Raw genomic sequence first — 13256 nt, 5'->3', positions numbered from 1 at the left:
CCTCCTTTTTTACCCCACGGGAACAGAAAACCTTTAGAGATCTACATATTGTTCCCAGGGCTTGTAACTCAGAAAGTGATTTAGTGTTGACTGTTTCTTTATTTATATATTTCACAAATTGTGAATTATATAAATAATTCACAAAGGAACAGTTGGAAGTATGAAAAAGGCCACTTCCCATTGCTTTAATGTAAAAACATGAATTGAGAATTGTTTTAAAAGAGGGAACTGAAATTGACACCAACTCTGGCAAGTTCATTATTGTTACACCTGAAGTACCCGCCATCTTACTCCTTTCTCTCAGCCATATTGCACACAGGCTACCAGCAGCACTGCCACACATATAGCTCAAACCTGGTGTATGAAGTTGCCCATCAATGAGAAATGGGAGGTAATAATCAGAGTGAGATCTTTGATTGATTGGCAGCTTGGAATACCTTAATCTACCTTCCTACTTTCTTGTGCTCCGGTTGCTGTACAGTTCATGCTAGTTAATGTTTTCTACAGTTTCACCCCCACTGTCCTTTTAATCAAACCTTTTCAATGTAAATGTGAAGTTCCTGACTCAACCTGCGTATGTTAGAATGTAACATCCGTATACAACAGTTTTCACCAGAGACATTTTCTTCAATGAGTTTTTGTTCTTGCTTATTGATAAACTGTGTCAAGTAAGGAATAAAGGTATATTTAGTCCTAATTTAGGAGTGACTTCAAACAGAACTGTGGTGGGAGTAATTACTGCACACAAAAAAACCACTTAATAAAGTGATGTAAACACAGTGTTCTAATGCAATAAGCAAGCGATATTTGGTTTATTGTGCATTGCAATAAATATTGATACATTTTTAAAATGAGCTACAAAAGGCTTGGACCAAAACTAATTGCATTTAATTGCATGCCACTGCAAATATGAGCTAGGTATTTATTTATCCACCTTAACAAATACATGCTAAAAATGCTTAAATTGCCAGGCTCGCAGCGTTCTAAATTAGAATTTAGATTTTAAATTGCAACTCAGGAATAAGTACAGTGGTGTGAAAAAGTGTTTGCCCCCTTCCTGATTTCTTATTTTTTTGCATGTTTGTCACACTGAAATGTTTCAGATCATCAAACAAATTGAAATATTAGACAAAGATAACACAAGTAAACACAAAATGCAGTTTTTAAATGAAGGTTTTTATAATTAAGGGAAAAAAAAATCCAAACCTACATACCCTGTGTGAAAAAGTGATTGCCCCCCCTGTTAAAACATAAATCAACTGTGGTTTATCACATCTTTGGAAAGCTGAGTTCAATTTCTCTAGCCACACCCAGGCCTGATTACTGCCACACCTGTTCTCAATCAAGAAATCACTTAAATAGGACCTGCCTGACAAAGTGAAATAGACCAAAAGATCCTCAAAAGCTAGACATCATGCTGCGATCCAAACAAATTCAGGAACAAATGAGAAACAGAGTAATTGAGATTTATCAGTCTGGAAAAGGTTATAAAGCCATTTCTAAAGCTTTGGGACTCCAGCGAACTACAGTGAGAGCCATTATCCACAAATGGCGAAAACATGGAACAGTGGTGAACCTTCCCAGGAGTGGCCGGCCGACCAAAATTACCCCAAGAGCGCAGCGACGACTCATCCAAGAGGTCACAAAAAACCCCACAACAACATCCAAAGAACTGCAGGCTTCACTTGCCTCAGTTAAGGTCAGTGTTCATGATTCCACCATAAGAAAGACTGGGCAAAAATGGCCTGCATGGTAGAGTTCCAAGACGAAAACCACTGCTGAGCAAAAAGAACATAAAGGCTTGTCTCAGTTTTGCCAGAAAACATCTTGATGATCCCCAAGACTTTTGGGAAAATACTCTGTGGACTGAACATCATACCAACAGTAAATATGGTGGTGGTAGCGTGATGGTCTGGGGCTGTTTTGCTGCTTCAGGACCTGGAAGACTTGCTGTGGTAAATGGAACCATGAATTCTGCTGTCTACCAAAAAATCCTGAAGGAGAATGTCCGGCCATCTGTTCGTGACCTCAAGCTGAAGCGCACTTGGGTTCTGCAGCAGGACAATGATCCAAAACACACCAGCAAGTCCACCTCTGAATGGCTTAAGAAAAACAAAATGAAGACTTTGGAGTGGCCTAGTCAAAGTCCTGACCTGAATCCGATTGAGATGTTGTGGCATGACCTTAAAAAAACAGTTAAGGCTCAAAAACCCTCCAATGTGACTGAATTACAACAATTCTGCAAAGATGAGTGGGCCAAAATTCCTCCACATCCCTGTAAAAGACTCATTGCCAGTTATCGCAAACGCTTGATTGCAGTTGTTGCTGCTAAGGGTGGCCCAACCAGTTATTAGGTTTAGGGGGCAATCACTTTTTCACACAGGGCCATGTAGGTTTGGATTTTTTTTTCCCTTAATAATAAAAACCTTCATTTAAAAACTGCATTTTGTGTTTACTTGTGTTATCTTTGTCTAATATTTCAATTTGTTTGATGATCTGAAACATTTCAGTGTGACAAACATGCAAAAAAATAAGAAATCAGGAAGGGGGCAAAAACTTTTTCACACCACTGTACATCTTGAAATAAAGGGCATAAGACAAAGTTTAATGTGTGTGAGTGAGAATGTCAAAAACTCACAAACCTTTTTGGCTCTGAATCACATGTGATCACATAGAAACAAATGGGCATGGCATATCATACCCACGTGAGTACAGTGCCAAGACAAACTGAAGATAGTGGTATCACTTTAAAGATGTGTCACCCACAGAGCTCTAGCAGGATTGAGAGAGTGTCCTACTGTCTTTACAACTAAACTCATCACAGGACTGACGTCTTTAAATTATGAGAAGAGGACAGCCACTGTCTCTGTTAAAATGGAATAATTCCATGAGAGGAGGTCTTTAATGAGTTAAGCAGATGTTTAACTCCCAGGGTTTCATGTAACTGAACAATAACCAACAGGTATTACATTGTAAACACTTGGGTGCTCCAAGGAGACATGTACAGTAGGTGCCAAGAGAAAATAAAATGTAGTTAGAAAATAGTTTTATTTCCTTATTCCTTACTAGATGCAGCAAACACACAGGAGAATGGAGGTTGTGTCAGAACAGCTGCAGGCTTTACAATTAAATTTGGATCAGGATTTGGATTCCAACTTTTATAAACTTTTATAAAAATGGTTTTGAAGACTTTAAAGTCTTCTTGTGCCAAGAAAACTAACTGGCAGGGAGCTAGAAATAGAAAAGAACACAAAGAACTGTAGTCAGTTCACCACGTCACCTCCCTTACTGCATTTACAGTAGCTTCAAGTGTGTACCTTGTGTCATACTGTAAACAGGACAGTATTTACTAGCTTTGATAATATGTGGTGTCAGTTGAATATTGAGTATTCTTTTTACAGTATAATGCGAAGTCCCCCAAAATGGAAATGCCTACAAGACATATCAGAGTTCATTTTCATGATTATATATAAATATAATTACCCGCATAGCATTTTATTTCTTTGTGATCGATGAAAATGCACACATTATACTGTACTACAATTACAAAGATCCAACATTCAGGTCAATGGTACCTAAAGTCCCATTATGTTGAGATGGGTACAGACCTAACCTTCTAATGGACTGAACCACCTTCAATGCTGGAACCAAGCGCTGAGGGCTTAATGCACAGATATCACATTCCTGGGGTATGCAGTTCCACTCACTGGCACCCTTTGTTGATGATGCCTTTCCCTCAGACTTGCTTTGTCAACATAAGCAATGACAGTTTATGCCAGCATAACACTATGAAGGGTCCACTCAGGAAGAAGTGCTCTGCCATTCCTAGGTAGCATATCATCTGGCTTCTGGACCAAGGATCAAGAGTAACACAGACAAAAGTTGCCAACCCAAGAAGAGAAAAGTATAAGAGTTAAGAATTTAATTAGGCATGGTCTTATGGGCTGACGCTAAATAGTTTGGATTCAAGGTATTACAGAATATCTTTAATGAAGCACTTTCCAAACAATGTATGACATTGAACAAAAGATTGGTTCAGATTCAAGAATCAGTTGATGAGGACATATAGAGTTGTATGTCCTGACTAACTACAGCAGAGCATGGCTCTTGATACATGGATGAAGAAACCAGGGTGGGATGTAGTAACTGAAAACAGAAGAAATGTAAGTGTCAAATGCAAAATGCTACATTTTCTAATACAAACCAATAAGCCCTCTACAAACGCAATCCTCTCTTTGGCGGCATGTAAATGAATGATACATCATAATAAATGTCAAGATTTATTTACGTCTTTAAATGAATAAATATTATACTGTAGAGTGACTAGCAGTGTTTGCAAATTGAAGGCCAATTTGATTTATCATCGTATACAGAACCTGTGGGCAGAAAACAGCTGTAAAAGCAAACCGAACATAGAAAAATCATCTTGTGCACAAAATTACATTGCCACTTCCATGAATAATGTTGCCTGAAGATTTGTGTTAGATTCAGGAGTTAATGACAAAAGCTAACATGGTCCTGTGTACATTGCACTAGCAGTGTCAGCATTTTATGCCAACAGATCTACATTTAGTCTGCTACACATTTGTTTTAAAACAAAAAGATCACAATTTCAAAGCAACCTTGAATACAGTTTTTGAGATGTCCATGCAGGCTATGGTTTTGAAGACTTTAAAGGCCTCACAAATCATCCATGCTTATACTAATTAGCGAGAAAACAGGAGCATTTTATACTTCATCCTTGTAAAAAATACTTTTTCAACAGAACAATTTATATACATGACTTCCCTTCATACTGTATATGAATGCAGTTTGGAAAGAACGTTCCTTGTATAGGACAGTCTGCTGTGGATGAATGTGCAAAGGGCTTTCAACATTTCCCTCAATATCTTCTGGAAAGATGTAGTAATGCAAGATCTTGGATCTCATAGATGCCATGATCTTACTTTGCTGTGGTTGCAAGTCTGAAGGTAAGATTTTGCTAGATGCTAACAAAACAAATGGGGAGTTTGCTCTCTTGGTCAGTGGTCATTCAGCAGAGGTCAGTAACCAGGATTCTCAGAAAACAGAAGCCAAAACACAAAGCCCAATCCCAGGTCATTCTTTAATGGGATCACTTCTATTAGAGAGCAGAGTCATCGCTCATGACTCTTTTATCAGGTAATAGACATTCCGTTGTGAATCTACTGTAAATGTTCTCAATCAATGTACGCAAACAACTGAAACTGCCTAAGAAAATATATTGTAGATGCTTTTCTGCTGGAATATCTGCTTCTGTTTGAGCTTCCTCTTACTGTATATGACTAAATTAGTGACTCTCAATGTATAAAAAGGGAGCTATATTCAGAACTGTATTCTGTACTGTGCTCCTGTATGCATACATATCTGCTTTCCTGCTCACTTCAAGAACCTGATTAATGAGTGATTTCTACAGGTGGAAAGTTAGCTAAGGCACAAAGTTCACCAAAATCGGAGGATATCAAGACAAGCAAATCGTCACGCAATAAAGCTTTTACTACATGGTCCCAATACTAATGTAGTATCGGGGTTACAACAAGCGCAGAATTATAAACCACTTAAAAATGAGGTTTAACTTACTGTATTTATGGTTGCGTCCAAAGACAATTCTGCAGACAGGCATGTTTAATTCCAAGACTCATCTAAAGGAGTTTAGATGATAAACCTGAGCAGAACTAAAAATTAACCAAGTAGCTTTTTTTAAAAAAATATTAGTTGCCTTTAGACTTTGCATACAACAATCTCACATTTGAATTTAGATCATGCTGTTATTCAGAATCCTGCAATGCAGCTTAAAATAAGGATATAAATTAGATTTCATTGCTTTCAGACATTTCCTTGCACAAGTCATGACTTGAAGTAGCTGGAAATCAAAGCTTATCAGCAAATTCTTATTAATTCAGACCATAGTAACATCACAAAATAGAGACGAAATACTTCATTACTGCTGGAACAGTTAGAAATGTGAAATCCATGTAACTTGATTACAACTTATCTGGCCTTGCTTGTGTGGACTGGTTTACTATTTCTAATTCACATTTAGAAAGCCTTACCCATCCTGGATAAGTAGTTTCAAGGGTGTCACATGAAACAAATATTTACTTAGATGACATTTAGATAAGGGCAGCACTGTCTACATTTTAGCAGCTGTGAAGCTGGATAGGTAAAATTTTATATTTATCTGCCTACAACAAAGGAAAATAACAGACTGAGTGCTTAGTATTATAAATAAGCAATATTACCAAAAATAATTACATTTTTATGTAACCAACATGATGCTGTCATTTACATTGCAAACGTCAGACACACACAGGCTTGACTTACTAATAATTAGTATAAACCAGAGACACATTTCAATATCTTCTGTTCCTGTTTTTTGTACCTTCTGGTTTTTGTTCCAAGGTGAGACGTTAACCAACTTATTTTCTTAAATAGACACACTGTAACATAAGTTTTTCTTAATGTCTTTTATACTCGATTATTTAAAACCAAACTCACTACAAGCCAAAGCAAGAGTAACACTTAACTCTTTACATCTCCTATCCCTGACAAACATTACTGTAGTTCTACATAGTTACAGCATTTATAATTGCAATTTCAAATTGTAAACTAGTGCGAAAGATTATTCAAAGGATAGAAAAGTCCATACAAGAAGTAAATCTGCCTGTATTATTATTGAAGTTTATGCCCATTGGGTAGCCATACTGTATGACCCCTAAGCCTCAGCATCAAATTCTGGACAAGATTTTTTTTCTGACAGTTTTTGAACATGATAAGATATACCTCTGAGTAAAAATAAAAGTCCACCAATATTGCAAGCAACAACCCAAAAGCACCAGCCAAGCAAAAACGTCCTTCTTTTGACTCCTAGCCAAACCTGAGCTGAGACTCAGCCAACTGCCAGCCACACTGCATCTGATTCACCTGCGTCCTGTACTGACTGGTGTGCTCTCATCACACACAGTAAATCACATTCCCGATTCATCAAAGTGCTGGGGGCGAAATGGGGTGGAAGGAGATTCATGTGTTTTTAGCTGCAGAGGTGACAGCACAGTGGGGAGCAACAGACAAGAGGCCACTCACAGGGAAAACCCACAGGCAGCTCAGGAAAAGCACTGTATGACTGATTGAAAAGCACCCTGAACTGCTCAACGGCAGCACAATCACTCAAGCGCTCCTTTGTTGGAAAGTGAAAAAACTAAGTAACTAATAAGCATTAGGATGACGAAACAGACACTAAGGGTTGGTCTTAGTGTCAATAGTAACAATAATTGCTTGGATCTTTGCACTGAATATCAGGGTGCTTTATACTATAGGAGGGGACCACTGAAGTACAGCAGTCATTTGGATGCTACACAGCCCTACTACACAGTAGATCAAATGGCAAAGTGAGAAAGTGCTTCATCTGTTTAATGGGAAACTTTAGGTCAGTTTGAGCAAGCCCAGAGTAGAAATGCAGCTTGTCCCCTTGGATTTTTAATAACTACCCAGGCAGGTCTTCATTTTGATATCTCAGCCAAAGCAGTGTTCTCAGTCACCACAGTATGACACTGGTGTGTTCCAAGGGAGAAATGCTGGTCCACCAACACCATTTAAAAAGGAAATCTGTTTCTCCTTTGAAATCTTCCAACTGAGTAATGACTACATTCAACCTTAGGAGATCTGCTGAGCACAGGCTGGAAGGTGCTATTAGCATCTGCTGCCAAGACAGCAATGTTGTTGTTACAGCTCAATCTGCATTTTATTGTAGAAGAAACTTTGCTCCTCAAGTAATGTCATATTAGCTGGAGGTGAGTATCTTAATTGTAAATCACTGTCAATGATGATCTCAGTTTAGTTCAATATTCATTGCTCTAGTATGGAGCCTCCAAAAATTCTCTGGTACCAGAATTAAAACATGACGTCAGTAGAATCGGTAGAGCTATTTTTCGAAAAATGGCATTCACAAAGAATAATGTTCACCTCCACCTAGTGTATGGATAGGAGTCTCTGGGGCTTACCTTCATGGCTTTGCTCTTGGCTTTGTGCTTGCTGTAGCTCGGGGCCATCACTGACACAGGCTGCACACGGGGGAGAGAAACAGAGGTTTGACCTACTGCACAAGGGAGAACCAGAAACAGTGACAAAATTGGAGTACTGCGCAAAAGTCTGGGCTTTTCAATTTGATGATTATGCCTCTCAGACCTGCTTTGTTTTGCTCCTGGCTATTACCTTTTTCTTGGCCTATATAATCAGCTCTGCTTGAAGTGAAGCAGACTTTTGACAGCTACAAAAGGGGAGAGAGGGGCCGAGGTTCTCTAGTGAGACCCAAGTGCACCCTGGAGTGTGGAAAGCCCCAAAGAACACAGAGGGTTTCAGAAAGAAGAAATGTTCTCTTGCATGAGAAAAGGTTGCATGACTGAGTGATACCTCAGCTATGAGCAAGCAAAATGCAAGCAAAAGCTTGAAATCTAATTGTCTGAGTAGCAAGTGAGTACTACAGCAATAAGAATTAAAATGAAACTTTTAAAGGTTTGATGCTGGTCCAAAATGCTGTGCAACAATTATTTAACTGAGCTTTGTGCAGTCATCTAAAAGTCACGGGTACAGATTTTGTTTTTGAAAAGATACTTCAGACTCTCAGTAAAAAGAAACACACCCCAGTAACCATTGACTATTAACCAATGATTGGTTAATGTCAGACCATTTAGCCATTAAGCAATGCTTTAAAGATCTAAAAATAAAACTGCATGTAGTCCAAAAGAGCCCAAACTGACTTGTGACCTGGTAGGCTGGTTTCTCTACCATTGTGAATTATTCCAAAGAACCACTATTATGAACTGGGACCGAACCTCTAATCAACAAAGTGCATTTCCACACTGAATTACAAGTAGGCAAAACATAGATCAGATCAGATCACTTTATTGGCCAGATACAATTTCTTGTATTAGGAATTTGTCTTTTCGCATACCCCAACTTGCTCTCCATAAGATACATAGGCACACGGACGGGGAGAGAGAAGCTTGGGGTCAGAACGCAGGGTCAGCTATTTATACGGTTCCCCTGGAGCAGCTGTGTTTAAGGTCCTTGCTCAGGGGCCCAACGGAGTAGGATTCCTCCGATGGCTGCGGGATTTGAACTGGCAACCTTCCGGCCACAGGCGCAGATCCTTAGCCAGAGAGACGCCGCACCACCCACCTACTCACACTGCTGCAATCACCTTTGTTTCTAACTGTGTAGTGCTTGATTTAATTAATAGCTTGTCAAATATAGAAAATAGAAACAATAACTAAAAAAATCTTAATTCTGGTTTTAAACTGATCTATTGTAGAAGTACCCTTGATGTCTCTGGGAACAGATATAGTTTGGGAGAGAGACATCTAAAGGACCTAGCACCAAGGTTTTGAAACAATACGAAATGAGAACACAAAGAGCACACCGTTAGATTTGGGATGCAATGCAGAAAAAGTTCTGAGACACAAGGAGCTAGAACCACATTCACTGCCTTAAATTCAAGCAAATTTAAAAACAATGAAGAACTGTGAAAGCAATGGTTTTGCCAATGTGATTAAACTTTAATTAAACAAATAAGAACATAAATATAGCAAACGAGAGGAGGCTATTTATTACTTTAGTCAGTCATTGGACTGTTTGTCATCTACTGTACACTTTATAGACAATGTAAAATTCCTAACAGCTGTTCAACAATAGCCAGGTGTAATTTCATTCTGGTTTCACTGGACACTGACCATCCACTGCAGACCTCACTGCAAAATGAAAACTGTTAGAAAGCTCATCTTCCCAAAAGGAAGTGTGCAAAGACCTCATTCTCTCCTGGGCCTACAGAGTTGCAGCAGTGACCCAGCTCATGAACAGAGGGGGACTCCAGAATGGAAAGCAGAAATTCTGATTACGGCTTATTGGTATTAAATGGTATTTAATAATGTGGACATTGTGCAGCTGAGGTAGGTCCTACATGAGTGTCTCACCTCACGTGGACCCTAGTCTGAGGCACAGGTGAGCTCCATAACTTATGATTTACAGTCTGTGTGCCACATTCACCTGTTTGTACTAGCCCCTCCAGCACGTCTCAGCTACAGGGGCTGTGTGAGGAGGCGTCTGATTTTAATAGCGGCTCCATTCACTAGATGCTTTTTCCCTGTTTAGTGAACATTTGTAACCTATTGAGAAGGACAGCTCTCTCAAAACATTTATCAGGCTGAGGTATACACACTGTGTAAATATACATTGTATTTGAGCAAAACATAGCTAAAAAGCTATTAATTCCCGAACACATTTAAATAAAGAGGCCTGCAACCGTGTGTGGCAGATATTCTAATTCAAAATCTGAGCAAAGATTTTTGTAACTGAAACACTACATTAATGAAACTTTATTCTAGCAAGAAAAAAGCACATAAATATCTCTGGGGTGTAAGACTCCCAGTGTGCCAACAGCGCGTGGTTAGGCAGAACACATTTGTGTAGCCCTTCTCCATCTCTCAGACAGGCACTGGGCTGCAGCCAGAGGCTGTGTGGAATAATAATTAGCTTATTGGGAACTGGAAGTACAACAACATGAGAAAAATAATGGGCAAAGGAAAGGCATTAAGAGAAAATAAAATGAAACAAATGGTCTGGCTACATTTTGAGCCACTGTGTGTTAATGAGGAGAACGAACATCCCTGCAGATCCCTAACAGGAATAAAAGGAAGACAGCAGTACTCTTTTCATCTCTCGAGGCTTTTGCTAAGCAGACCAGATGTGGGGGGCTCTGGAAAGACCAGGGGCTAGCAGTGAGGTCACTGTCATGTATCGAATGCAAGCCGTTGTGGAGGGAGAGTTGACCTCTTTAGAAATCTGGGGGCTGTGATATAAGGATCTGTTACAACAGCTGCATCAGAGCACATAAATGTCTCGGTCAAAACCGCGTGACCGAGGGACACTTAACCACGTTAGTGCTGACACTTTAGGAGAAAAAAACCCTCAAGAAGAGGTATACCAAAATCATAAAAGAGTGTAAGACATCCCAGGGACTGGATCACATCTCTCTTCTGAGAGAAACCTGGGCACTTGTCCCACTGGCCTGCCTGTGGGCCATATGAAAGGATTATTCAGTTAAACTGGGTTTATTGGGAGGAATTCAGATACAATGGGCTAGGAAGAGCTCATGTGTTGCTTTCTCTGCACTTCAGTTGCTCTGTTGCTCCAATTATGCTGTTGCAATTTTCATGAAGATCAGCAAATAATGCACATCGTGGTGAAGTCGGAAGAGATGCCAATCAGTCAGCCCCTTCTGACCCAGGAAGTTCACGCAGCTCTGTTGTCTCAACAGATCACCTCTGCCTAATAAACCTTCATCATGGCTTCACAGGAGTTTCCCTTAAATACCAACCCAGATAAACTCACAAAGCACCTGAAGACCATCCGCTTATCAAAGTACTCAGCTTTTCCCAACCTCATCAATGTACACTCCCTCCAGCACCATAGCAGGAGTGCCAGGATCTAGTGCCATAAGTACTCTGAAAACAGGTGGATACGGTATAAGCTTTTAACATGTTACTGTATGTAAATGTGAACTACTTTGAATATACATACAGAGAAAAGGGAGGAAATCAAGACTTAACGATACCACTTTGCCATTTTGATTTTTTGGCAGCACAGTGGCTTACATTGCCGATTCACAGCTCTTGAGACCCGAGTGCAAATTCATACAGGAGACCCGTCCATGTGGAGCTGGTTTGTTGATGTGGGGTTTTTCCATACTGGCTGGGTTTACTTGTATGTCCGAATTTTGTGTGTGCATAGATGGACTGGCATCGAGAGCTTCCGGTCAGCCCCAGTTCACCACCAACGCCACAGGCAGCTTTCAGATGCTTCTGAGCATGGATGTGTGAGGTTGACATGTAAAACAGGAATGATCCTTAATTCCCCTAATCATTCATATTTCATCACCAGTTTGGAACCATTCAGTGATTTTCACATGGCTGCTGAAACCTGCTGCATTACACTGTATAAGAGACTATTTGGTAAAGTATAACCCCCACAAATACATTACTTTTTATTTCTCTTTCTAATATTTTCTTTTCCTTTTCTTCTAAGTCTTACCAGATTTAATGATCAAAGCGGCTTTGTGGGGAACATTTCAGCCATGCAGAGGATCCCTAAGGTGTTAATGAGAGCACCAGCATGATAACCATGTTAAGGGAACATTGTGAGATTATTAGAGCAATTTAATACGGTGTAACCAATCATGCTGCTCATTGTGAGCAGAGTAATAACTCATGTCGGGAAGGGAGCAGTTCATTTTATTAGGGAGAATGTATTGAAGGAGACTGGTGTTTGGTGACAGGGAGTGGGTGTTTTCGTTCTGCTTTAAGGGGATTTGGGAATTCTCGGTCCCCGCTCTTCATGGGATAAAACATTTGATCCAGGATCACACTTTAATATAAATTGCTGGGACTTAAGCCCACTCAGTACAGACCGTGCAAGATACTAACAAGACAGAATTTGTGCATCTACACTAGTGTAGAAAATTCCAACCAAGAACAGTCACGGTGATCCATACCACTAAATGACTAGTGGTTTAAGGCCTTTACTTATTTTAAAAATGGTATCAGTGGATCCAGGTTTTGAGCAATGAAGCAGCCATTTGAGAAGCTTAACTGTTTTTAAACAGTTAATGAATGTAAACCGATTTGATATAAATGAGGTATCTGCTAGGGAGAGTGAAAAGTTTTGGTAAATGAACATTTAGAAGACGGTTAAAACCCAAACTGTTGTTTTTGCTGGAATGGAAAATATCTTCGTAAATCTCACTAGTTGGATAAACAGAAAAACAAGGCACATCTTGGGCAAGTGGAAGAATACATAAAGATCCTTAAAAGCTGTGGTCCATCAGCAAGTCATGATGCAGAAGACAGATGTCATCCCCTGGCAGCACTACAAGTTAATAGTATTACTTCAGCCGCAAGCTGATTCTTTATGACGTTAGTAAATGTGTCTATTACATTGATGACTGAATAGAACATTTGTAATGTACTGTATTGTGACATTACTGGGTTGTGCATTGAAAACAATTTGGTAATGCATTACACAATTCAGATGTTTAAGTTATTTGTTGGATATGTCCATGATTAAAACCCCCAAATAAATATATATGCCATAATGTAACAATTTATATAATTCTACAATGTACCCAAATTGAGGTTCGTGTCTGAATCACATTGTTCAATGGAGAATGACCCGCCATCCTTCATCAT

General features: G+C 39.4%; 1 protein-coding gene across 4 annotated transcripts in view; it reads right to left on the bottom strand.

Moving 5' to 3' along the window:
* patj (PATJ crumbs cell polarity complex component) overlaps positions 1-13256 on the bottom strand; it is a 230608-nt gene that overhangs the window by 121996 nt on the left and 95356 nt on the right. For 3 of the 4 annotated variants that reach the window (XM_088927009.1, XM_088927011.1, XM_088927010.1), the window contains exon 26: positions 8019-8078. The exons of the other annotated variant lie outside the window; for it this stretch is intronic. In XM_088927009.1, coding sequence (XP_088783135.1) covers positions 8019-8078 — 60 coding nt within the window. The remainder of the gene's footprint in view (positions 1-8018; positions 8079-13256) is intronic. 4 annotated transcript variants of the gene reach the window in all.

Source organism: Atractosteus spatula, chromosome 11 (genome assembly GCF_055471065.1).
Source record: "Atractosteus spatula isolate fAtrSpa1 chromosome 11, fAtrSpa1.hap1, whole genome shotgun sequence".
In the NCBI taxonomy this organism is placed as follows: domain Eukaryota; kingdom Metazoa; phylum Chordata; class Actinopteri; order Semionotiformes; family Lepisosteidae; genus Atractosteus; species Atractosteus spatula.
This window is presented reverse-complemented; position numbering and strand designations above follow the sequence as displayed.